The sequence below is a fragment of the Amyelois transitella genome, chromosome 10, assembly GCF_032362555.1.
Source record: "Amyelois transitella isolate CPQ chromosome 10, ilAmyTran1.1, whole genome shotgun sequence".
In the NCBI taxonomy this organism is placed as follows: Eukaryota; Metazoa; Arthropoda; class Insecta; order Lepidoptera; family Pyralidae; genus Amyelois; species Amyelois transitella.
This window is the reverse complement of record NC_083513.1, coordinates 3,992,455-4,018,788: the sequence shown is the minus strand read 5'-3', so window position 1 is coordinate 4,018,788 and position 26,334 is coordinate 3,992,455. Positions and strand designations below refer to the sequence as shown.

At 34.8% G+C, this 26,334-nt stretch overlaps 1 protein-coding gene across 1 annotated transcript in view; it reads left to right on the top strand.

Annotated features, from left to right (window-relative positions):
* The first annotated feature begins 17,621 nt into the window (after positions 1-17,621).
* The window catches only part of LOC106137719 (homeotic protein Sex combs reduced), a 39,409-nt gene continuing 30,696 nt past the window's right edge, over positions 17,622-26,334 (top strand). Inside the window, exon 1 of the mRNA XM_013338623.2 lies at positions 17,622-18,375. Within this exon, the coding sequence (XP_013194077.1) occupies positions 17,622-18,375 (754 nt within the window). The remainder of the gene's footprint in view (positions 18,376-26,334) is intronic.

The window sequence follows — 26,334 nt, the reverse complement described above, 5'->3', positions numbered from 1 at the left end:
GTCAAAATTAATCATTATACCTATGTATTTATTCCTGAATTCCATGCAAAATCTAAGCTTTAACATTATTTTATCATTACTGTTAGCAATAAAGTGCTTCATTACATTTTTTTTAATTTTTAGAAGAGAACAAGTTTAGTATTAATTCAAGTTTTCTGTTGATAGTTCGCCCATATATTTATTCTTTTTTGTTGGTATTGTACGCATCGAAAGCATTAATAATAAATTCTGAAAACTTCATAAATGGGGAAAAGTGAAAACCGCTTACGAATGGATAGTCAAATTGTGTCGGTGGGTTTTTTATATTACTTTTGACCACCGTAAAGCGGAGCGAGCGAAGCTTCAACTTCTACAATGTTGAATTATGACGGTAGCCTACCGTTATAAAAAATAAAGGTTCAACGGTTCTAACTATGTAAGAGTTACCTAATATCTTGTGACCACAGAAAATAGAGTGAACGGAGCTTCAAATAGCGTCAATAAAAACTATGCTTAAAAACATTGTGCTTCAAATAGTTATGCGAATTAATATTGGGCGCAACTAATTTATGTTTCTTATACAATGCCACGGTAAATTATGACATAAATTTGTATGTATAAAAAAATTATATAAATTGTTTGGTGCTGTAAAATGCACCTTTTTAATATAACATCCAATATGTGAAGAGAGTATGAATTTAATCAATAAACTACTTAACTGATACCTACTATCTTTTAAGCAGCCATAGCAGATATAAATTACCTCTGTCCATTCTTCAGATTTCCTCACTAAAGTTGCACTGGCGGCAAAAAATCAACTCCTCGCCGGAATTCTTCAACTTGTTCGCTTTTTTGTTTATCCAACAATTTCCATTAGAGTTTTCATACTATTTTTAACCTTTGATTTCTTGGTTAATAAGATTTTTATTTTTAAATATTTCAGTTTTTTTTTACATATTTCACACAGATTGTGTTGAATAAAGCAGCATTTTTAATAATGTCTAAACGTTGAGGTTGTTTTAATTATTGAGGTTGTTAAGATTATAGCTTATAGTATTAATTATAAATAATTAAGAATAGAGATGGCATAACTGCGAAAACAACGTGCTAGTCAAAATTGATTTAGGATGAAAAATGGCGGATTTTCGTAGTGTTGTGCGTATCATTAGGTATATCGATAGTTGCACGTTCCGTATTGTTTCGGGCACTTTAGAATAGGACCACTACATAACCTTTACATTCATGTTTTCTTTATATTTTTTAATATATACAATGTCTGTATGTATATAAAAAAATAATATTGTCTCACCATATAAATAATTGATAATACGTCTATGTACACGTAATCATGTCTATATCTCTTTCGGGGTAGACAGAGCCAAACAGTCTTGGAAAGACTGATAGGCCACGTAAAGCTGTTCACCTCAATGATTGGGATAAAATCCAAATAGTGACAGGTTGCTAGCCCATCGCCTAAAAGAAGAAACTTAAGATAGTGAAATCGGCCGCAATGGTTGGTAGCCATTTATTATTTTAGTCAAGTCTTTAACATCAGTGGGATATGGTTATATAGAATACGAATTGACATATCTGGTAATATTATAATAGATTTTAACATTCGGTACTTTTTTGTTTCAGATTACATCGTAACTGGACAGTAACCTGCAATACTTATACAAATAAATATTCCTTAGTATGATAATACATGACGATGATACATACATATCTAATGATTCATCCTGCCTTATTTGTCTAGTCACATCGTCCTAAAAATAATTTGTCTATCTTAATCATGACATTCTTTTGTTGCAAGTTATATTTTTAAGTTTAAAAAATAAGAATTAAACAGCTGTTGCTTAGTAATGCCATATAAATATTTTTAATTTTATACCTGGTTACCCTAACCCATTGCGAACTCCAAGGTCGGACTATCAAATTATCGGAATAAGTCAGGTACAAGTAATTGTTTTTTTAATGACGCCAGTATTCACGTCTCTGTTATCTGGTAACATCTGTGATTGTTATGTCTTCAAGTAAAACTGATTGTGTGTTTATTTTTTGCACAATTCATTCTAGGTATCATTACATTGAGTTTCTATTATATCTCTATCTATAAACAGGGTGACATTAAAAAAAAAAGGCATCCTTTTAAACATCAACTAAACCCATGCTTCTGAGTCATTTGAGCCTATTTTTATTTAAATTAAACGTCATCATTTTCATATTTAAAAAACCCTCAAAAACTACGTTACACGCTTTATTAAAGACCAATACTACAAAAAGAAATTAAAACTAAACATCTAAATAAATGTCTGAAAAATAAATTATTTTTCTAGTAGTATCAAGATTAAGTAAAGTACAGAATTGTCGAGATCGCTCAGCTGAATGTATTGTGTCGTTGACCTCTGAATCTTACGCGTCGCTTTTCCGCCGGCCTGGTTGATATGACGTATTTAGGATCGTGGATCGTGTCTGAGGTTTTCCTAAATAATTTTATTACCTACCTGTCTAATTTGATAAGTAAAAATGAAAAATGTATACACATAGTATGAAGTACCGGACTGAGAAGGGCACAGGGCCTAAGGTACTTCTATTCTTGAGTAAGTTACCACGTGGAGTTTACGATAAACTACTATGTGCACGTGCTAAGCCAAGGGGCTAAGTTAGTAGATTATAAATTAAAAAATAATAATAAGAGTGAACAAAACTTTGGAATGTCATTAAGTTCTCAATAAGGTCTGGCTGTCAACATGGGTGTAGCACATATTAGTAAGGTCGCAGTCGAGTTTGCGACGTCTGACAAGGGGCGACACTTTAACTAATGGTGGCAGACGTCACTCTTAACTTTCAGTTTCTGTGTATTCTCATCTTTTTATGTTCTCTGTAGGAATTGCTACGGGGCCCAAGGTCCGCTTATCGGTTTGTTCCACCTCGCCCCACCAGCTTTATTAGTTGGCTAATAAACTATCTACCTAATTAAATCGATTTAGTAGTGCAGATTCTACTGGTTAAAGCATGTCTAGGAATTTGTCTTGTCTGATCTTCCGAATCTTCAGTGTTAAATTAGCTCGCATAAAAAACATCTTATACTTACCTGCCATAATTTGATATAATCTTTAACTACTGCTGACTAAAACTACTAAGCTAGACACAATAAGTAAATATGAAGTGTCCCAAATCCACAGTAAAATCGCCTTTATTACACCATATAAGGCTATAAAGTAACTTGTTGTGCCTTACCACTCAGTGCAAATATACCTTAGTATACTACACAGTAGCACACTACCGCCATCTGTTACGATTTGATTTCAAGAGTTTTCAGCCAGCCGAAACAATGGTGCCACTGGGATGCAAACAATGTGCAGAGCGTAAGTATTGGCACCACTGTAATACAAAATACAAATAGTCACGTTTTTTAAACATTGCGGGGTAAACGGAGCCAAAAGTTTTAAAAAGACTGAAAGGCCATGTTCAGCTGTTTGGCTTTATAATGGAATTGAGATTCAAATAGTGACAGGTTGCTAACCCATCGTCTACAAGAGGAAACACAAGTTATATAGATACTTACATATTTATATATAAACACGTCTTTTTTGCGTACGGGGTAGGCAGAGCCAAGTCTCGAAAAGACTGAGGCCACGTGTATGATTGCAATTTGATATTTCAGTTTAATTTAAACACTATAGGAAATGAGTCATCTTTTGTGTTAAAATATTTAATTGATCAACTTAATAAAAATCTGCATTGGAGTCTTTAGGTGAGCCTGTGAAACACTGGGACACTTTATTAATATATACAGGGTGACTTTTAATTCAACTGCATAAATTTAACTGTTAAGTTTACTCATCTAAAGGATATTTAAAAACGTTAAAAGAAAAATATCGGTTCATATATCAGAAAGTACGAAAAAAAAAATTGTATCAAAATCCACGATACTACGGAGGAAAAGCGACGCGTAAGATTCAGAGGTTAACGACACAATTCATTCAGCTAAGCAATCTCGACAACTCTGTTCTTTACTTGATCTTGAAACTAAAAAAATAATTTATTTTTCAGACATTTATTTACATGTTTAGTTTAAATTTCTTTTATTAGTATTGGTCTTTAATAAAGCGTGTGACGTAGTTTTTGAGGGTCTTTTGAATGGGAAAATGATGACGTTTAATTTAAAATAAAAATAGGCTCAAACGGCTCAGAAGCATGGGTATAGAATATGTTTAAAAGGAGTTGTTTTAAATGTCAGTGAATTGTAAATTACCTATGCAAATATTGCGATAGTGGGAGGACAATAAGGGTCACATAGATAAGGATATCGCAATAACATTTTATTCCTACAATTCATTCGCACGCGCTCTGACTTGTTGGAAACCTAAGAGTTAGCGCGAGCTCGCTATAATGCTCCTCTCTCTCAGCATAGGTAATACAGGTAGGGTACAAGTAGGTATTTGTTGCTCAGAATACCAGCAATAATAATTTATATAATAAGTTGTGTCCGCACCGTGTGTGTTTGTGTAAGTCGGATCACTTGTTAAGAAGTTGTTCACAATTCAGTTTGGTATAGTTTATTGTTTTCATGTCATTTCCCCAATAATTGTAAAAGGTCGGATTGCATCTTTAATGCAAGTAGACGTAGGTACTCCTAAAAGAGTTTCGTTTAATGGTATGTAAAAGTAAAAAGAATATTCCTAGAACACCACAACAAAAAGACAAGAAAACAAAACAAGAATATGTACAAAAATTGACACATAGTATGGTGTTCCAGAAAGGGTACCACCTCAGCATAATGCTGACTGTAAATAATATGCTACACAGCCAAATGGTGATTTGCAGATGGTGGCCTACGGTGGCCTATTTACCTACGGAGCAGGATTATCTCATATCTGTACAAATGGTCATGAACCAATACAGGTTAGACCACCCTGGTAAGATTACCTGACTTACACAATGCAAGAGCGTGGTCAATAGCCCCCAATTCAGAAGGGTAAGTACCTGCCTATTGCCTGCAGATTGTAAAAGACATACAATAGAAAGGCTCTCTAAAGCTAAAAGCCTAATGAAGTATAACATAGCAAATGTTAGGTAGTAAAAATAAAGTTAAAGCAGCTAGGCTACTAACGAAATAATAAATGTTAATAAATATTATTAACCTATAGTGGTGCGCAACTAAGTTCTCACTGTTTTTCTTTAAAAGTTGAATTTTAGTCTACAAAAAAATATACATACATATTATTCGAAATTTTTTCCATCGCTTGCCACGACTTTCTCCCATCTTTCTGGCAAAGCACGAATACCTTCACGATAAAATTGTTCGTCTTTTGATTCTATCCACAAATCAAGCCATTTTTTGATTTCTTCATGTGAGCGGAACTCCTGATTAGCGAGACCATGTGCCATCGATCGAAACAAGTGATAATCTGAAGGCGCGATATCTGGGGAATATGGCGGGTGGGGTAGGATGTCCCATTTGAGCGTTTCCAAGTAGGTTTTAACAGGTTTGGCATCATGAGGCCGAGCGTTGTCATGGAGTAAAAGAACTTTTTCGTGCCTTTGCTGGTATTGTGGCCGTTTTTCGCGTAGTGTTCGACTCAATCGCATTAATTGAGTTCGATATCGTTCCCCAGTAATAGTTTCACTTGGTTTCAACAATTCATAATAAATAACGCCTAACTGGTCCCACCAAATACACAGCATAACCTTCGCAGCGTGTATATTCGGCCGAGCCGATGACGTGGACGCATGACCAGGCAGTCCCCACGACTTCCTTTTCTTTGGATTGCTGTAGTGAATCCACTTTTCATCGCCCGTCACGACTCGGTGAAGAAAACCTTTCCTTTTTTGCCTCTGGAGCAGTTGTTCGCAGGCGAAATAACGACGCTCGACGTCCCTTGGCTTCAAATTATAAGGAACCCATGTTCCTTGCTTTTGAATCATTCCCAACGTATGCAATCGCTTCGAAATGGCTTGGCGAGTTACTCCTAATGCTAAAGCAAGCTCTTGTTGCGTTTGACATGCATCCTCGTCGAGCAGTTTCGTCAATTCGGCGTCTTCAAAAGTTTTTGGCCTTCCTTCACGTGGACTGTCCTCAACATCAAAATCACCGTCTTTAAAGCGACGAAATCAGTCACGGCACGTTGTCTCACTTATAACTCCGTTCCCGTAAACTTTTTTCAGCTCTCGATGTGCTTCAGCTGCTGTTTTCTTTGAATGAAATAAGAAAACTAACACTTCCCGCAAATGATCATTTTTCGGCACAAAATCGGACATGTTCATTCAAATAAAAGAATATGACGCCGCAATGGAATCACGATTTTGTTGAAGCCACTTGTTAACCGAATATCTAAGCTACCACCATGACACTTTGATGCCTAAAAATTGGCTTCACTTCACTTTTGGAGCCATCTATCGATAAACAGCGAGAACTTAGTTGCGCACCTAATAATAAAATCCCTAATTAACACTAACATTACCTGTTCGAATGTTGGGTTAGTTATTTAAATATTACATTACGACTTAACACCATATAAAAACTTCATCTGTAGAATTTTCCTTTAGGTGCATACTCGTAGTAATGCCGCCTCGTATTCGGTGGTCTTAATAATCGTCAAATTTTTTAAATTATTCAGATTAACGCTGATTCACATTAATTATTAGTCTTTGGTTTTGGACCATGCTGAAGACAACTACTCCTGATTTATAATTCTTGACGAAATAAAAATTCTGAATACGATCGGTCTCAGGATACAGTCAGCGTTTTAAGGCGGGATAATTTTTCTCTTTTTCTTTTTTTTTCACTATGGAATTTGCGCACAGAAAACTAATTGGTGCCAACATTATGTAAGTAAGTACAATAGTTAAAAAAAAACAACATCAAATTTTTTACCTGCGCCTCTATGCGCATGAAGCGTGATTGTTTTTCCATCGACGCTCAAAATTTGAATTCTTATTTAAGGGTATTCGATTTATGATTTCTATGTTATCATCATCTGTTATCACATTACCTACATGTATGTGGTACTTAATAACATGATGACGACTCCGAAAGAAGTGATCATAATCAGCTAAGTCGCATTGCGTGATTATTCCAATTAGTACTTATATCCTGCTACCAGCATTTAACGCGGCATCCATCTTCTCTGTTCATATTGCATGATATTTATAACACTGCAAGCCAGTTTATGATGCTTAATGCTTGTGATATAAAGTGTAAGTAGACTTTAACATCCTTTTTATTTAATGGCCTTCGTATTCCGGTGGTCGAGTTCGTGTACGACAGTAAGTACTTAGTTTTGGAAATTAATACGTAAAATTTACAATATTCCCTTACATTCGCATAGTTAAGTACAAGAAAAAAAATAAACGAACAAGTTACTAAGTAAGTAAGTAGGATACATGGATCACGATAAGTGGAAAATGTACCTAGTTTCTGCATACAGATCCGGGATATTTTATTTATAGGTGTTAGTTTTTTATGCCAAAGGTTGACTGGAAGAGATTGCTTTAGCGAAAAGTCCGCCTTTGTACCATCTTATCATTCTGCTTTGTGCTGTTTTGTATATTTTACTCTTATGGTGCAATAAAGAGTTTATCTATCTATCTATGCCATGTGGCACCGTTAGAAAAAAAGAATAGGACCACTCCATCTCCATCATGACGTAATAGGTGATTAAGGGATAGCTTATACCTAAACTTGGGATACTTTTTTTAGGCGACGGGCAAGCAACCTGTCACTATTTGAATCTCAATTCTATTATTAAGCCAAACAGCTGAACGTGGCCTATTTACCCTTTTGGCTCTGTCTACCCCGCAAGGAATATGGATGTGATTATATGTACGTATGTATGTTAGTATTTTATTATTAAGGAAAAGGGAAAAGCTTGTAAACTTAGGATTTATCTTGAAGGCGATAGGCTAGCTACCTGTCACTATTTGAATCTCAATTCCATTAAATTACACGTGGCCTAACAGTCTTTTCAAGACTATTGGCTCTGTCTACCCCACTAGAGATAAGTATAGACGTGATTATTTGTATGTAAGTATTTTATTGTTGATCTCTTATCTTTATTAACCTCCTGTCGTTTGTGCCTGTAGTGCCCTCTTTGGAAGGACTTTGAAGTCCTTAAGTATAAGGCTTTAATTCGAAATTGGGAAGATTAACGGGATAAGTAAGTAATTACTTCCTTAAAAGGGACTCCTGCCTGACTTTCGTTATTCTAATAACATGAGAATCTGTTTGTATGTATTACGGTTGGCTTCGACCATGGGAAATATAAAGCCCCAGTCACCTCTCATGACATCCATGGAATAGAAATTGATAACTTTGGTGAATACTTACCTAGTCCATTTTGGTTCGACTTATTTGTTTGTACCTTAATGAACTGCCTGCGTCTATATTCCCTGACAAGTAAGTACCTACTGTCAGCGAACATTTAACAAAAGTAGAATAAATGAGTGTCTCTTGGATAGGCATGTAACTTATTCGCCTTCATCGTCACTAATGGCCAGGAGAGATGGAAGACAAATGATTAATATATATTTATTTTAATATGGAATAAGACTCGAATCTCAAAAAAACTGGTTTAATGTTAAAATTCATTCATTACTTTATGAGAATTCCTAATTAAAATATTTGATATGACGTCTTATAAGACTTAAAAAATCTTATTAGACACCTTTGCAACTTAAAAGAACAAAAATAACAAACTAGATAACTTGCGGAAAATAATATACCTAGTGCTTAACAACATAAAATAATATAGAACCTAACAACATAATTAAAACAATCAATTTTATTATCATTAATATTTAGTTACTCAAACAAAATAATTTTAACGTGAAATATTACAACTCCAAAGAAAGCACACGATGTCTAACTTAACATACAAGTGGTAGAAGTAGGTGATAAGAATGCAGATAGTCGTAGGAATCATAAGTTACACAAGAGCTGATTAAATTCTTATCACGTAAAGAACAAGTAGGGAAAAAGATTTTTTTATAATTTCAAAAAGTTTCCAACTATAAAACTGTTTGAAATTCGAACACTTTCGCACCCCACTTCAGGAACTTAAAGGAGCCAATCAGAAGGCGTGAATTCACGCAGCTGGCTCCACCTATCGCCGCTGCAATACGCATGCTTCTACTGCAGCGCAATGTCTATGCATTTGCCGTCCCTCTCACCCTCATAGTTTATGCATTGATGTGATAAGGACGGCGACAAATTTGCGATTATGATAACATGCAAATTTTTTATTCATTTGCAAATTAAGTATTGCATTAAGTAATTATGTATTATTATGGGAACATGGTCACTATAACGCATTTAAGAAAGAAGTGCGTGACATGGGAGTTATTAGCAAGTGTTAGTATTATGATCAATTACATTTAATCGTTGTATTTAATGAAGATGTTAATTATTTGGTTTAATAATCCAAGCATGTCTTATAAACTTTTATTAATAAAACTAATTAAAGTAGTGCCCTTGTACTGAATTTCTCTTTATTTTAAGTTTTTTTTGCTTATTATTTGTTGTACATAAATATATAAATAAATAAATATAAATATAATTTAATTTTAACCTTTTTTTTAATGGGTAAAATTTAAACCTGTTGATAGGTATAAACCTCATTGTTTTACCTAATATAATTACAACTAATTAATTTAATAAGTAATAGTTAAACCTGACTTTTGTTGTACATTTAGCAAAATTCAAATGTTAATAAAATAGCAACAATTTCTTATTCAGTAAATATTGTCTTGTTAGAATTTATTTCCAATTTAATATACTATACCCACTAACATTTTAGAAATTCCACCTAGAAACGTCATAAATTTAAAACTCATAAAAAAACTAAACCCGTTCCTTGCCACATCATAATTAAAAACCAATATACGATTTTTAAATAAACATACGAGGTTGTGCGTCTCTTTCTTCAATATGAATAAAAATTGAGAGAGTCGAAGGCACCCTTAAGTCATAAATTTTGTCGTACGAGTCAGTTTTAAAAGGTGAATTATGTGAATAAAATAATGTCGTTACAGAAACCACAGTTTTTGTACAATACCTACCTCTTTACCTATTTTACTGAATTTTTTCTTGCTACTAAAATTTTGGAGAATATTGATGGAAAGAGAGGAAAAGGAAGACCAAGAATAAAATATTTTGATTAAAACCGACAAATAAAATAATTAAGTAACATAAAAAAATTGATGAATGGACGCTCCACTTAACTCAATCGACAAGAGTTAAATCATAAATTTAACAAGAAGTAATGTTCCAGTCGACTTACCATGGATGGCTTCGTGTAAAAATCTGACTTCCCATCCCAAAATAGTGGTGAAAGTCAGATTCCAGACTCTTTTCCTTTCCAGTCATGTGGCGACGCTATAAGAACTATCATCAGGAGGGTGATGACCTGATATTGATATGAATGAGAAGCCTACTTTTTGTAAAGATTTTTATGATTATGTGCTTTCACAGAATTCTTTCAAAAATGTTAATCTATATTGCCATAGATAGTATTGTAATAGGTAGGTAGTTCCTTTAGAACAGAGAAAAAATTCTGGTCATTTTGTACAAATTTAGAACGACAACATTACTCCACTTATACAATCACATTGCCTTCTCTTCCATTAATTGAACGACACGCCGTAAGGAGTAAGTGAAATTTTAACATTAGGCATTTTGTTATACTTGAGTTCTACCAATCTTCAGTTTATACAAGCGAATCTCTGAGTCTTTTCTGTACTGTCATTATTCTGCACTTCGGTTATATGTTAGAAACATGTGTGTTGTCGCGTGACCGCTGATTATTAAGTTGTAATAAATTTTGTGACCCACGTGATATAGGCGTCTAGGGAGCCAACACCAGGATAGTTTTCAAAATAAATAACTACAGTGATAATGAAAATGTTGATGTGCAATTTATTTTTCGTTAATTTGTAGGGTAGTCCTTGTTCTAAGGATAGTTATATTTGTTTTTATCGTTAGAAAGTAAATGTGTTTGTGTACTTACATACCTACCTAATTATGTATGAATATGTTAGAAGAAATTGGAGCTTTTCCAAACAACAGCAATTACAAGCAGCAAAATAAAATAAAAAACAAATAAAATAACAAAGTTGATTTTTTAAGATTTATTTGTTTACTGCGTTACATTTTTCTAATTTGATTATATTTCCTTTTCATTTCGAAATACAAGGGACCAAGACACCATCTTCACAAAAAACAGGCCATGGTGTTTTTAGATCGTACTTCTAGAATTTGCAGAGAATTTTATTAAAAAAGTGGCGTAAGCATAGCACAAGACCCTATTAACCTTATAAAAGAGAATCACTTAAAATTACTCTGTGATAGAAAACGTCGCGATGAAACCAGCACATTCAAGCAACTGAATTTGTAGGTATGTATGATTAGGAATCACTTCGAGTAACATACTTCAGAATTTCAGTCAAAAAGACGAACCCTGTTTCCTCAATTTGGAAAAACACAAATTGCACAGGAAAAACGCCAGGACAAAGATGTAATAAACATAATTTTTTTGTCGTACCAAAACCGTCTATTTTTTGACTTTGATACGTTTTTAAGATTCATTCAAACTCTTAAGAAAACAAAACTGAAATCACCACAACAAGTCGAATGAATCACTCCACCAATCAACGGCCTTTAAGACCTGAAATATTATGACACGCCGGAGAATCGTTACATTCATTACCTTACAAATGCAGAAACAGTTCATCATTTGTGTGGGTCATTTTTATTTCTCATTCGCGGGCATGATGTATTGCGTATGTCCGTTCGCAGCGACTTTTACTAAGTGCGGCATCAAGGATTTTAAATACCGCTCTTGACATCCGTACAATAATATCGCTATCAAATGTTGATGCTAATTTTAACGACTTTTGATTGCTCTACTCGAATGTCTTTGCTATAAAACCTTACCAATTTTAATGACTTATATTCATAACAAATGTTTAGCGAAGTTTGTTTAGCGAAACACAATACAAAGGTATCGACAGACCGAATTCCACATACAAACTCTTTTATATGCGATTTTTATGGTTTGATTATCTACTAATGTAACGCATAAAGCATAAAACACTTAGATGATAAGAACTTGTCTTGGCAAAGCTATTTCATAATATAATTTTTACTACATTTTCTTATAAAATGATTGAGTTTAACACTACGATCTAAAAGTTAGAAGAAATCACGAATATTATACTTACTATGGATCTATGGCATGGATTCAAATAAGACTCAAGTTTAATTATAGTGGTGGTTTAGTTTGAAGGATGTTATCTCAAAATATTGCGGATTCCATTGAATAACAGTGATCAATGATTTGTAAAGTTTGGTGAGAAAGGTAATATCAACCAGGTTCTTTAAAATAATTATATGGAAAACAACATGAAATTATTTTAAATTCTAGGTTTTCCCTTCATGATGAGCAATGGGTGCGGATTTGTATAAGAATATAAAAAAATGTTGTAGACATAAAAACATTACTCAATTTCAGACTAATGTTGGCGTCAGTTTTATAAGTTTAAACAAATACACTTGCATGTCATCACATCAATAAATTGGAAAACATCCATTATTTTGTCTTCACGTGTGTAAATAAATTAAATATAAAAATAATTTGTAAAAGTTACGAAGATACCTAACTGAAATTAAAATCAATTCTGAGCACTGCTACGAGAGTGCTACGAAGCCTCTACAAAATATTTTAATTCTACAATATTGTAACGACCTTGCCTTATTCATCTCAACTAATGCGACAATTAAGTCAGACCAAAGAAAAACATAACGCCCAATGGAGAACTGAACGAGCCGTGCCCATAACGATTTGGGAACTAAAATAAAAAATTAACAAAACGCGGGCAATCGCTTACCATTCATAATCATCAATCGGTCCATTGAAATCGGATACGTGGTGTTGCGACGGTGTACCCTAATTACGTTAATCGAAGTCGCGCCCGCTTCAGCTCCTGTCATGAGATGTAGCGGTGGCGTACACGTGGCGAGGCGGCTCAGGTGGAGCCAGCCCCGCGCCCCGCCCGCTCTGCCAGCCAGCGCCGACCCAACCGCTCACCTAATCGTCAGACGCGCGCTGCACTCGACGCCCGATCGCCGGGAAAACACGAGTCGTTTTCCTCCGCGGCGACACGAAGTTTCGAATTCGGAACGCGCACTCGATTTTTTAAAGTTTCAGTTCTTTCATTTTATCGTCAAACGGACAGTATTTCGCAGTTTTTTCTTTTTTTTTAATACAAATAAAAAAGTTTTGTTTACGTTTTATGAAAAATTGATATTTGTGAAAAGTGTCTGGAAAATAAACTTGTGGGATGTTTGTGATTTGTCTCCCGACTCTTGGTTGTGATTTATTATAAAGTTGACGTTTTAACTCTATAGTAGATACTGGAGTGAGTATAGATTTTTAATTGCTCTACATCTGAGCCTTTAGAAAATTGTCGTCTATTGAGTTAGTTATTGAAAAGGCGCGTCGTCGTGAAATCAAAGCGTGTCGCATAAATCTCGGAAGCTGCGAGGATTGGAGCTGTCCACTTGACACGGGGCATTAAAAGTTATTATGACCGAGTCGAGCATATCAACGGCTATTAAAATTAATATTAGAGACCATTACGAGCTTAGAATTGAATGGTATTCAAAGTTAGAGGAACTTCTTTGCACAAATGAGGCTTGAATGAAGATTTATTAAACTAGTTATATTTTACTTGTGATTGGGTACTTAAATTAAATTTTCGAATATTTAAGTAGATCTTTAAGGAATAGATTCGATTCAATAACTTTATTTATTTTATAACGGTAAATAGAAACAAAAATATAATGTCAAGAAAATCAGAGTAGGAATTTAATAACTTTACAATATACAATTTTTACAAACTAAACATTTTTTTACAATAGGAATTAAATAACATACCTATTATCAAACAATTAAAATGTTTTAATTTACGTAGGTATTGATTAAACCGATCCGAAATGGCTAAGTTAAATAATGTTAATTGAAAAGTAAGAATTCAGTAATCATAATAGGAAGGTATACCTAATAGTAATTTTTACTACTTTCTAGACAATTAAAACAACTTAAAAAAAAACCTTAAATTTGTATTGATTCTTTATCTGTCTACTATTTTATCATGATTATTTTATTCTTAACCTTCAAGGGATATGTATACAAAAAATACCATTGATTGAATATTACTTAATATTTTTTACAATAGGAATTTAATAACATACCTATTATCAAACAATTAAAATGTTTTAATTTACGTAGGTATTGATTAAACCGATCCGAAATGGCTAAGTTAAATAATGTTAATTGAAAAGTAAGAATTCAGTAATCATATAGGTATACCTAATAGTAATTTTTACTACTTTCTAGACAAATAAAACAACTTCAAAAAAAAAACCTTAAATTTTTATTGATTCTTTATCTGTCTACTATTTTATCATGATTATTTTATTCTTTACCTTCAAGGGATATGTATAAACAAAAATGAATTATCCCATGGAATAAGCCACTTTATCGCTCTTTTTTTAAACTATTAAATAAAACTTGTAACTTAAGAATTTCCCTTTTAAAATCAATTAACGACAACAATTTATATTGAACACGACACAATAAAAGCTATCAAACATTCGAATTCAAATTAAAACAGTCAGCTTAAACGTCTCATCAAAGGATGTCTGGGAATAAACGCATTTTAAAAAAAAAGAAACTTTAGAAAAACAAAAAGCAATGAAATCCCTCGGCCCATTTAAAACGCACCGGACGGGAGTGACAAAAATTCTACTGAAATAAACGAACACATATGTCTTCATGTCAGACAAAGAAACAATGATTTCTTGTAGGATTATTGTGCGACTAGCGTGTCTGATGCTTCGCTTCTACGGGAGATCCCGAAATTACGAGTAAATTAAATTAAGGGGTAGACAGAGCCAACGGTCGAAAGAGAGAGAGTCAAAATAACTGAAAAACACATTCAACTGTAATGTCTTGATGATATTCCCAAAATTTTAGAACACTCTTCAAAAGTCAGTCTATTACATTTTCTCAGTAGGTAGAGCATGCTGTGAGTTACAGCTTATTATAAAACAATTTAATTTCTTGGCCCCCCAAATTTTAAGGCAAATCCTTTTAATATTTTTACCTTTTGTACTACGTTTTTAAATAATTCAGTGTCCATTGACTTTACCTATATATTTTATATAAAGGGATAACATTAAAAGCAGTTTCAGTGATTTGGCATGGCATCCTGGGCGTAATGATACTGTTCTTGCCATTTAACCGGGTTCGATCCCCGGTCAGGTAACGACGGAAACTTTTCTGATTGACTTTTAGTAAATCATAGCTAAGATCTTTCGGACTAATTCGAGGCAAGCTCAGTCTGTGTTGTTTGTTTAAATTATAAAATGGATGATTGAAAATAGTTATTGGCTTTGATAAAAATATATTTTGTCACAAAATGGTTTTAATGGAGGATATAACTCGATCAAGATTTTTAAATTGGGTAGGGGATAGCAATCTGACGCTATTTCAATATACCTACTTATCCGAGGCCCTAGCTTAATAAATATTACATGTGATAGGTATATGTGATGAGTATTGAAAACGAAGTTCTGAAATTTCATACTTATAGAAGAGATAAAAATTTAAATTTATTATCAGGTATTAACCAATATTTCTACACCACCTCCTACAATGTGTACAGAGTATAACAAACCCTAGGCTATGAGTCTGCCATTTGCGTGCTTTTTAATTAAGTTAAAAATAAATTAGCAACTAAATTTGGCATGACATTTGACACTTGGCAATAAAGTTTTTACAAAACCCTTAGGAACATGAACAATATTTCCTAAAGAAAAAAATAATAAGTATTTATATTTTTAGTTAATAAAACATTATGACAAATTTACTCTTTTTAAAAAATATATGTACCAGATATGTAATTTTAGTTAAACATCTTAAGAATTAAAAAAGAAACATTAATTATTTAAATTAATTTTGTGCCTTCAAAATTTGGTTTTTGAGTTTAATTCCAAATTATATAATTTGCAATGAAAATAATTTAATATTAAGATGCATTATAGGTACCTACTTTTTTATTTTTGATACTTTTAAATTATGTAAACTTCATGTTTTTTAATATAAATAAAGCAAATTACTTAGTTCATTTCCAGGCTAGCATAAATTTATTCAAATTACATACATTTTAAAAACTTCTGAGTACGTAATATTTAAAATAATTTCTTTGTAAACCTCACACTATACTGTAATGTGTGTGTAATGAAAAATGCTTAAAAAAACATTACGTTTATTTTAGTATAACATGTTTATTTTGCGTTTGCTAAGAAAACTATTTCATGATGAACTAAATAAAACAAAATTAAAGTCATTTTATTACAATGTAAATTAAGTTTATTTCCTAGCCAGTATAAAAAATACTTATGTTAGGTAGGTCTTTAGAAATCTTTAGAACTATTATAATTTATAATTATACTTATTTGAGGATAGTAGTTATTATGTTATTAGATTTTAATCCATAAAAATAACAATATTTTTATAATTGATAAATTAAATTATTCCTTACTTTATTCTACTTAAACTAAACAGCAGATAAAACGATTCATGTCATGATGAATCATCCACGCATATTTCTCCTTAAATACAACAAGCGTAAATCTTCATACGCCTTAAATGTACAATTTGCTTTCGAAATTTAAAATTCACACATAATTCAACATACGACAAATAAATCCAGTGCATACTGACTGCTAATTTGCTCTTAAAGACTTATGTAGTGAGCGGAGTTCATAAATCGAAGAAGTCATTCGGCCTACCGCTTACAGCCATAAACTTATGTGGACACTTTTATAACCATACCACGTGGCGAACTCGGGATTTTTTACGCACTTGACTCGACATGTGTACTGCGCTTAGGATGCAGCCCTAATTTATTGTTTTAGAATAGACCCCCTACGAATTTCGGTACTATTGTGCAAAAGGCGTATAAGCGTAATTTAGTCAATTTTCTTACTCCAAGCGTTGATAACAACTTGGTTATTAAATTGTAGCTGTATTCAGCAGTATTCTAATATTTTTAATACTATTAAAATATATTGAACCAAAACATAGTTGTAAGAAATAAACATCATAACAATAATCTTAAACAATCAAATTGAAAACAATCTTAAGAAATCTATATTTATATCAACGATACTTGCGCCATTTGGTCAGTTTAAGAGTGTCTTTGATATACTTATACAGTTATTATGTGCACGTATAAATTCATTGTACAGTTTAAGTAATTTATAGACTGATTGTTTTTACAAGTAACACGATTAGCTATCTTCAAACCACGATAATGTTACTCTAAAAATCATAGCTTTAAAAACGCATTATATCTTTATAAAAACATTCATCAAAAATAACAAGGCAACACAATTGAACTAATGTGTCTCATTTTATCACAGGTCCATCAATCAAGACGCACTCCGAGAGGACAATTGAACCGGACCGCGAATAGTAGCACTTAACATGTCCAACTAGAGCCATTCAGCGGTCTTCCAAACGATGACAAGAGTATAGTGAACTTTGAGACAGAGAATACCCATACTGTTATCAATGAACGACCTAAATTACAACGCTGGGATGAGCTCCTACCAATTCGTTAACTCCCTAGCTAGTTGCTATGGGAACCAGGCCTCGGGACGCACCGGCACGCCTGTTGAACAATCTGGCCATCCAGGCCTTCCGACGCCTGGAGCAGACTACTACAATCCCAATGCAGCAGCATCAGCATACCCAAACGCATGTTATTCACCGCCGCAAGTCGGCCATCATTACCCACAACACCCGTATGCGACGCCCGCATCGGGAGCTCATATGCAACCACAAACGATGATCGATTACACACAACTGCATCCGCAGAGACTTGGCAGTACAGCCAGTCATATGCATCAACATACAAACCCGAGCCCGGGCGCTTTATCACCAAATTTAATGTCGACGCCTTCAAGCCAAGCCGCTGCTGCTAGTTGTAAATTTGCCGACTCCACTTCCACAACTGGAGTTGCATCACCACAAGACTTATCAACGTCTTCAGGACCTGGAAGAACTTCACCTGGTTTTGGAGGTGTCGGACAAAATTCTAGTGGAACGAGCACTAAGTTAGGACTGACAACACCTATCGCTTCTCCAGTTGAGCACAAAGCTAATGTGAATCAGAACATCTCCAGCCCGGCTTCAAGTACATCGAGCAATGAGAGTAACGAGGCTAATAACTCTAGTAATAACACGAAGAATTCAAAATCGTCGACGGCGCAAGCGAACCCTCCGCAGATTTATCCCTGGATGAAAAGAGTGCACCTAGGACAAAGTGAGTAAACACCTTTATTTAAAATTTATTTCATAACGGAATACCGTCCGGGTAGATAATGAATTTCTTTGCGAGAATAATCAATTTTTCAAACGGCCCGATTCACACTTTTTTACCGGTGGCGTGAAATCATAAACTAGCTCGGTTTCGGAAGTAAAAACGTTAGTCTGCCACGCCTTCGATAAAACCAACAGTTTGATGTAATAGAAATAAGTCTATCCATCAATTGGATGCCGAGGTGGAGACAAAACAAATTATATATCTATTTATAAAGCATTAGCATGCATTAATGTTAGATCGATATGCGTGGCTGATGGATGAAGTCCATAATAAGGCATAATGGCTTTGTTGGCGGGCGCTTCCAACTGAACATTCGAAGCCTTTTTTCTCCCATCTCCTAATGACGGGGAAAGTGCTCCGTCACGGTGACGTGTGATTTGACAGATCCTGACCTTCTGGTGTTGAGCGGGAATTGGGTTATTCAACAGATAATCTATTTTGAATCGTTTAGTACCTTGACGAAATATTTAAAAACATGCTCTTTTTTTTAAGAAAATAAATTTGTAGGCAGCACCTACTCAAAAAATAAAAGGAATAATTCATTACTGGTCTCGCGGAAGGAAATGGACAAGGAGTACCTTTGATCCGTAACTCGAGCTCTTGTCCAGCGCCGGTATCTTCCACGATCCAAAGGGTAGTTTTTGGGAAACACAAATCACTGCACTTCACAAATTAACCCCGGGGTGCGTAGTTAATAAAGTTTTAGCGTCTTTGATGAATTTTGCGAATATTCACAATCGATGCAGAGAGCGATGCAGTTGCGCGCGGAGACGAAATTGGCGCGCTTTTTTTTTAAAATTCTTTTTCGAAATTTGGGAAATGTGTGAGAGTGGGACAGGAATAGGATTGAGTGCGTGCGTGAAAGAGTGCGTATATGTAGTGTTGCGTTTATAAAAAATATGTTAAAAAATAAATAATTGGCGAAGACAAGTCTGCCGGCCTAGAGGTTTCCTCTATATTACATGAAACAACATACAGGAACTAGGAATAAATACAATTGCAAGTTTTGAGTAGATACGTAACTAATAACAAAAAAATTAAAACTTACAACCTAAAATATATAAATCTAGGTAATAACATTTATTGAGTAGGCAATGGGCAAACCCGGATTACTGGACGTATATAACTCCCAGAAGAAGTGCGAACCTTGACGGTTCGAACTATATTGTCTTTACCCGGGTAAACATCTGTAATGACTCCCAGGGGCCAACAATGAGGATGCGTATTATTGTCTTTGAGTATGACTACAGTACCCAGTTTTATATTTTCTGAGGACTTAGTCCATTTTTCTCTTTGTTGAAGGGAAGTGAGATATTCCTGGCTCCAACGACGCCAGAAATCATGCGTGAGTTTACATAACAATTGATAACGTGATAAGCGATTATCAGGCGATTCAAGGTAATTTTCAGCGGGAAGAAATTTTATAGGAGTAACATTTAAAAAATGATTTGGAGTGAGAGCAGTTGCTTCAGGTTCAGTACCTAGCACACAAAGGGGTCTACTGTTCAGCAAACCCTCTATTTGAACTAAGACAGTTGTGAACTCCTCGTAAGTTAAGATCTGAGAGCCTACAGTTTTGAGTATATGAGTTTTAACACTCTTAACATTAGCCTCACTTAGACCGTTAAAATGAGGACCGTACGGCGGGCTATGTTTAAATTGAATTTTATTTGTCAATAAATAATTACTGATATAATTTTGGTGAGCTGTGGACTGTAATAAATCATAAATTTCACTAAGTTTTCGTTTAGCGCCGATAAAGTTGGTTCCGCCATCGCTATAGATCATAGAAACCGGACCTCTTCTACTTATAAAGCGTTTGAAAGCGTCGACAAACAATTCTGAACTGAGATCAGAAACTAATTCTAAATGTAACGCCTTGGTGGCGAGACACACAAATAGACAAACATATGCCTTGTGGCTTTTGATTCCACGGCGTCGAATATGTGTAATAAAAAAGGGGCCTAAATAATCTACAGCAGTGTTAACGAAACACTTAACTTTTGAAATGCGAAAGGTAGGTAAATCTCCCATGCGAGGGTAAGTGAATTTCGGTTTAAGTTTGAAACAAATATTGCATTTATGTACGCGTTGACGAATTAAGTTTCTAGCGGATAGTATCCAAAACTTTTGTCTTATAAGAGCGAGTAATAGTGAAGGTCCTGTATGAAGGTTAGTAACGTGATAATAATCAATAATCAATTGAGTTATTAAATTTTTAGAAGGTAATAAAATGGGATGCTTTTGACCGAAATCGAGTTCAGAGTTTGATAATCTCCCACCGACTCTTAGAAGGCCTTCCTTGTCGATAAAAGGGTTTAACTTGAGTAGAGAACTATCAGATAATTTCCCATTTCGCAAAGCGGTAATTTCTTTAGAGAAATGCTTATTTTGAACAAAGCGGATTATATAAAGTTCAGAAAATTCTAAATCTTGTACAGAAATAGGTTGTTGAGATTTTAATTTTTGTATAAAACGTAACATATAAACAACCGAGCGTAATAATTTCAACCAGTTTGAAATTCTTTCAGCCATAATTTCAATTGGATGAGAAGTCTGAATATCTTCAGGACTTTGAACGACTAAACTTATTGTTTTAGTCTCTAAATTTCCTAAACAACCATTAGGATTAATCGTAAAAGGTTTCAATGGCCAATCAGAACAACTAAGGCTTAGCCAATTGGGACCATTAAACCAAAATTGATTGTTGACTAGAGCTTTAGGCGTTACAGGGCGAGATATAATATCTGCGGGATTTTCAATGCCTTTTACATGAAACCAATGCTTAGCGGGAAGTTTTGAGTTAATCTCAGTAATTCTATTAGCCACAAATGTATGGAATTTATACGGCGGAGAATGAATCCACGTAAGCGCCACAGATGAATCTGAAAACGAGTATATTTCGTTGATATGACATCTCTGGGAAAGAGTATGTCTAACGGCGTCTAGAAGGTTAGCGAGAAGAAGAGCGGCGCACAGCTCTAGTCGTGCGAGTGGCATTTTAGATAGTGAAGCTACGCGAGACTTAGAAGCGAGCAAGTGGACAGAGCCGGGTGAGTATGAGTCTTGACTAACGCGAATATACACATTAGCGCCATAGCACCTTTCACTTGCGTCTGCGAAACCTAGAAGAATGACATGCGGAGAACGTAATCCGACATGTCGCGGAATTTTTATTTGTTCTAGACAAGCAAGTTCATTATGAAACTGTGTCCATTTATTTAAGATCGCGGGAGGCACTGGATCGTCCCAATCAAGGCCAGCCATCCAGCATTCTTGAACGAGCAGTTTCATGTATGTGACCACCGGGCCTAGTAGTCCTAATGGGTCGAACAAGCGCGCAGTAATCGAGAGAATAAAGCGCTTGGTGCACTCTTGCATATCAGCGTTTGTTGAGAATTGAAAATGATCAGTAGTAGGTAACCACTGCATTCCTACTATCTTATGTGGAGTTGAAGCGTTAGTATCAAATTGTATGACGTCTTCACTTTGCATTGCGGACGACTTGTCCAAGAGGTCGGGACTATTAGAAATCCACTTCGTGAGATTAAAACCACCAGAGGCAAACATTTGGATCAACTCGGACTTGGCCTTTAGAGCGACGTCTACGCCATCCATAGATGTGATGAAATCATCCATGTACATGTGAGTTTCAGCTTCTGTAGCGGCGAGAGGAAATTGATCGCGGCTATCGGCAGCTAGCTGGCGAATGACTCTCATGGCAAGGTAAGGGGAACTTGATATACCGAAAGATACACGATTGAACTCGAACGTATCGATATCAGATCTAGAATCGAATCGATATAAAATACGTTGAAAAACGTGATGAGTGGGAGTAAGTTTCAATTGAAAATACATCTTTTCAATGTCTGCAGATAGGGCCACAGAGAACATGCGTAAATTTAATAAAAGGTCAAATATACTTGTCTGTAAATTCGGACCTGTATAAAGAAGGTCATTAAGGGACTTTCCACTAGTAGTTTTACTATTGGCGTCAATAACGATACGAGTTTTCGAAGTGAGTTTGTCGGGGCGATAAACAGCTCTGTGCGGAATATAATAAGAGCTATCATCCGACGATGCATTTTCAACCTTAGATAAGTAACCTTTATCAATATAACTTTGCAAAGTGTCGTTGTAATTTGTACGTAAATCAGGATTACTATCAAGTTTTTTCTCTAAATTCAGTAAACGGCGTCTAGCGATAAAATGAGAATTTCCTAATTCTGAAGGATTATGTTTAAACGGGAGATGCACAGTATAACGACCGGTATTATCTCGAGAATAAGTTGACTTGAAGATTTCTTCACAGGCCTGATCGTCAGGGCTCATATGAATTTTATGAGGGACATTGTCGAGTTCCCAAAAGCGTTGAGTAATTGATTCTAGCGTTGAAGTTTGTTCAGTAAAACAAAAGAAAGTTTTATTATTAGCATTGCGACAGGGCTTGATGCGCGTAACAGCAGCCTTACCCATGGCTACATATCCAAGAGTAGTTTCTAACGCAACTACGGAAGAGTGCGGTGAAGTCACTTTGTCATTTCCTAACAGAAACGGGAAGAGCTCGTTACCAATTAAACAATCCACCTCGCCGGGCGTGTGGTAATTATAGTCAGCCATTGGTAAGTCACTAAAGTGAGTTAATTTAGAAATATCTAACTCATAGTTGGGTAGGTGGTCGGTGATCGAGTCAATAACACGCGCAACTATATCATACGAACTCATAGGATCGAAACGGGAATGGAATTTCAGAGTAGTGACTCCGTATGATACACTTTCGGTCTGACCGATACCTTTAATCGAGGAGGAAGCGGGAGTTATTTTTAAATTTAATCGATCACAGCAAGATTTTGTGATGAAGTGGCTCATAGATCCACAATCTAAAAATAGACGTAAATTATGTCGCTTATTCTTATTAAAAACATAAACGGAAGCAGTAGGTAAAACAACGGTATTACCTAGCTCATTATAACGAGACGAAGTAACAACCGACAGCGCAACATTATTTAAATTTGCGCGCGTATTCGAGTCTGCGTGTACTTGCTGCATAGAATTCGACTGTGTGAGCGTATCGGCAACAGGGGCTGAATACGGTGCGTGCGAGTGAGACGGATAGCTCACTGACTTCGCCTTGTGACTAGACGGTGTGATAGCACTTTGAGTATCATGCATGTGCAACAAAGAATGATGTCTTTGCTGACAAATATTACAGTTACGTTGAGAACGACAGACTGCAATATTATGAAATCCGAGGCAATTAATACAAAAATTGTACTTAGTGACTAAATTATTTCTGGAAACTGGAGTCTGATTCAAGAAATGTTGACACTTATACAATGCGTGTGAAGGTTGAGAATTGCATATCAAACAATTGTAAGATAGTGAGTTTCTAGAATTAGAATTACGTATGTCTGTTTTGGTATTTATCTGATCGGTGTTAGCGAAATAATTATGCGTTGCTTTATTTTTGTTAGTATTTTTATTAGCGTTCGAGGGTAGCGTTTTGTTCATAGTATAGGCAGACGAACGAAGCGTTTGTATCTTGTTTTGATGATTGACAAATTGCGTTATTTGAGAAAAAGTAGGTATCTCAACACATGAATGCATTTGCTCAAATAACCTTACTGTCTCTTTGTCAAGTTTATTGAGTGCTATATGCGTAAAAATATAATCGGACAAGTTATCGATTTTTAATCTGCGTAACGCAGATTCGGCCGAGCAAAATTGCTCCAAGAATGTATCAAGCGATTGGTCAGTCTTAAAATTAATCATTTGGTCAATATAAAATGACGCTTGGACTCTGATATCTTGGTATTTCTCCAAAAGCGCGTTCCAAATAATCAAATAATTGTCTGACGTGGGAGGTATACCGGAACATACTGTTAGGGCTTTACCTGTTAGTTTGCCTACCAGATACTGAACCTTCTCCGCATCCGTCAAGCGGGGATTTTCGTGAATTAAACTCTTAAAGTTTTCATAAAAGAGTGACCATTTTGTGGGGGTACCATCAAATGATATCAAATTAAGCGGGGGTAATTTCTTATTCAACAATTCAAACTTTTGATCGCACCTGGAAATCTTACAGATGTATTTATTTTCGCAAGCTTTAATATGACAATAAAGTTGGTCAAAAGATTTCATACTGGAGTAATCGGGTTTTGATTTTGGATCAAAAGAGATTTGAGCTATGGCTAAATCATCGAGCGTTTGCATAAAATCAGTCCTAGTTTTTTCAAGCGACTGTATCATTATCAAGAACTGCTCTTTGTTTGTTTCATCGGAAATATCTTTACTAAGTGTATATGCGTCTTGAATAATAGCAAAAAGATGTTCCTTTTTTGCTGTTAATCGAACAATTTCGGGAGAATATGCACATTCAGACTTTTGTTTCGACATTTTAAATTGAAAATATGTAAAAAATTACTTTAATGAAACTAGAAAATAAATTTATAAAATAAATCGGTGAAAATAAATATGGCGGCGATGTCGATAAATAATTTGACGTAAATTCGTAACAAAAAATATCAAATTATCTCGAAAAATACAATTGAACGAATATTTGTTATGCGTAATATATATTCTATTGTGAATATATAAGATAATAAATTATTATATTTAAGAGAAACATATGAGTTTATGAGTGTTTAAGCGAATGAAAGTGTAGCGTAATGTAGGTAGTTAAGTATGTAGTAATGAGATGCGTTGCGTGGTGCGTTGGAATTAAGTAAAATATACGATATTAATAGCGTGTGAGAAGTATTGCGTTGAAGAGTAATGTGAGGATAGCAGATAGGGATACGGCTCGTGAGGAACACTTGGTCTCGCGGAAGGAAATGGACAAGGAGTACCTTTGATCCGTAACTCGAGCTCTTGTCCAGCGCCGGTATCTTCCACGATCCAAAGGGTAGTTTTTGGGAAACACAAATCACTGCACTTCACAAATTAACCCCGGGGTGCGTAGTTAATAAAGTTTTAGCGTCTTTGATGAATTTTGCGAATATTCACAATCGATGCAGAGAGCGATGCAGTTGCGCGCGGAGACGAAATTGGCGCGCTTTTTTTTTAAAATTCTTTTTCGAAATTTGGGAAATGTGTGAGAGTGGGACAGGAATAGGATTGAGTGCGTGCGTGAAAGAGTGCGTATATGTAGTGTTGCGTTTATAAAAAATATGTTAAAAAATAAATAATTGGCGAAGACAATTACAAAACTTAGACAACATAGAAAATGTGAAAAATATCAAACTTTGGTAAGTACGATAAGATAAAACAAAAAAAGATAAAATAAAATTTCAAAAAGAAGTCAGATGTCGCCAGATGAAATGCGCAGATGTTCGATTTTAGAAGTGACATTTAATGCTATCTTATTGTTTCCCCGCTTGGCATATTACCGCAACCTTGTCAACAGTCACGATAAAATTATCTTTCAAGACTAATTATTTGCTAATAATTCGTAGTATGACCGACACCTTGATAATTTTTAATTTATCCCTCCAGCTTTTTGTAGGCATCTAAGATACTTTCAGAAAGAGTGTGTCAATTTAATAATTTTCCCTTGTTTTTTCACTTCCATAGTATAGTAGTAGTAGTTCCGTAGTACTTCAAACAAAGAATTTCATTATTAGCTATCAGAATTCAAAGGTTTTGTACTTACGTTTGTACGTCTTCCTTCTCGCCTATTGCTTTCCCATCGTGCTTGTTTTTTAAATGTTAAGAATCAAAAGTAGACAATGCAATCTTGATGTGATAAATAGAGAAATTATTATACATTTCTATTGTCGGCACAAATAGTCTAGACTATGAAAACGTTTGCAACGATAAATGCACCAGTCTTGTTGATGCTACGTTCAACTCTTTGAATAATAGCTCAGATGTTCAAAGGAAGTAGTTAGTCATTAAAAT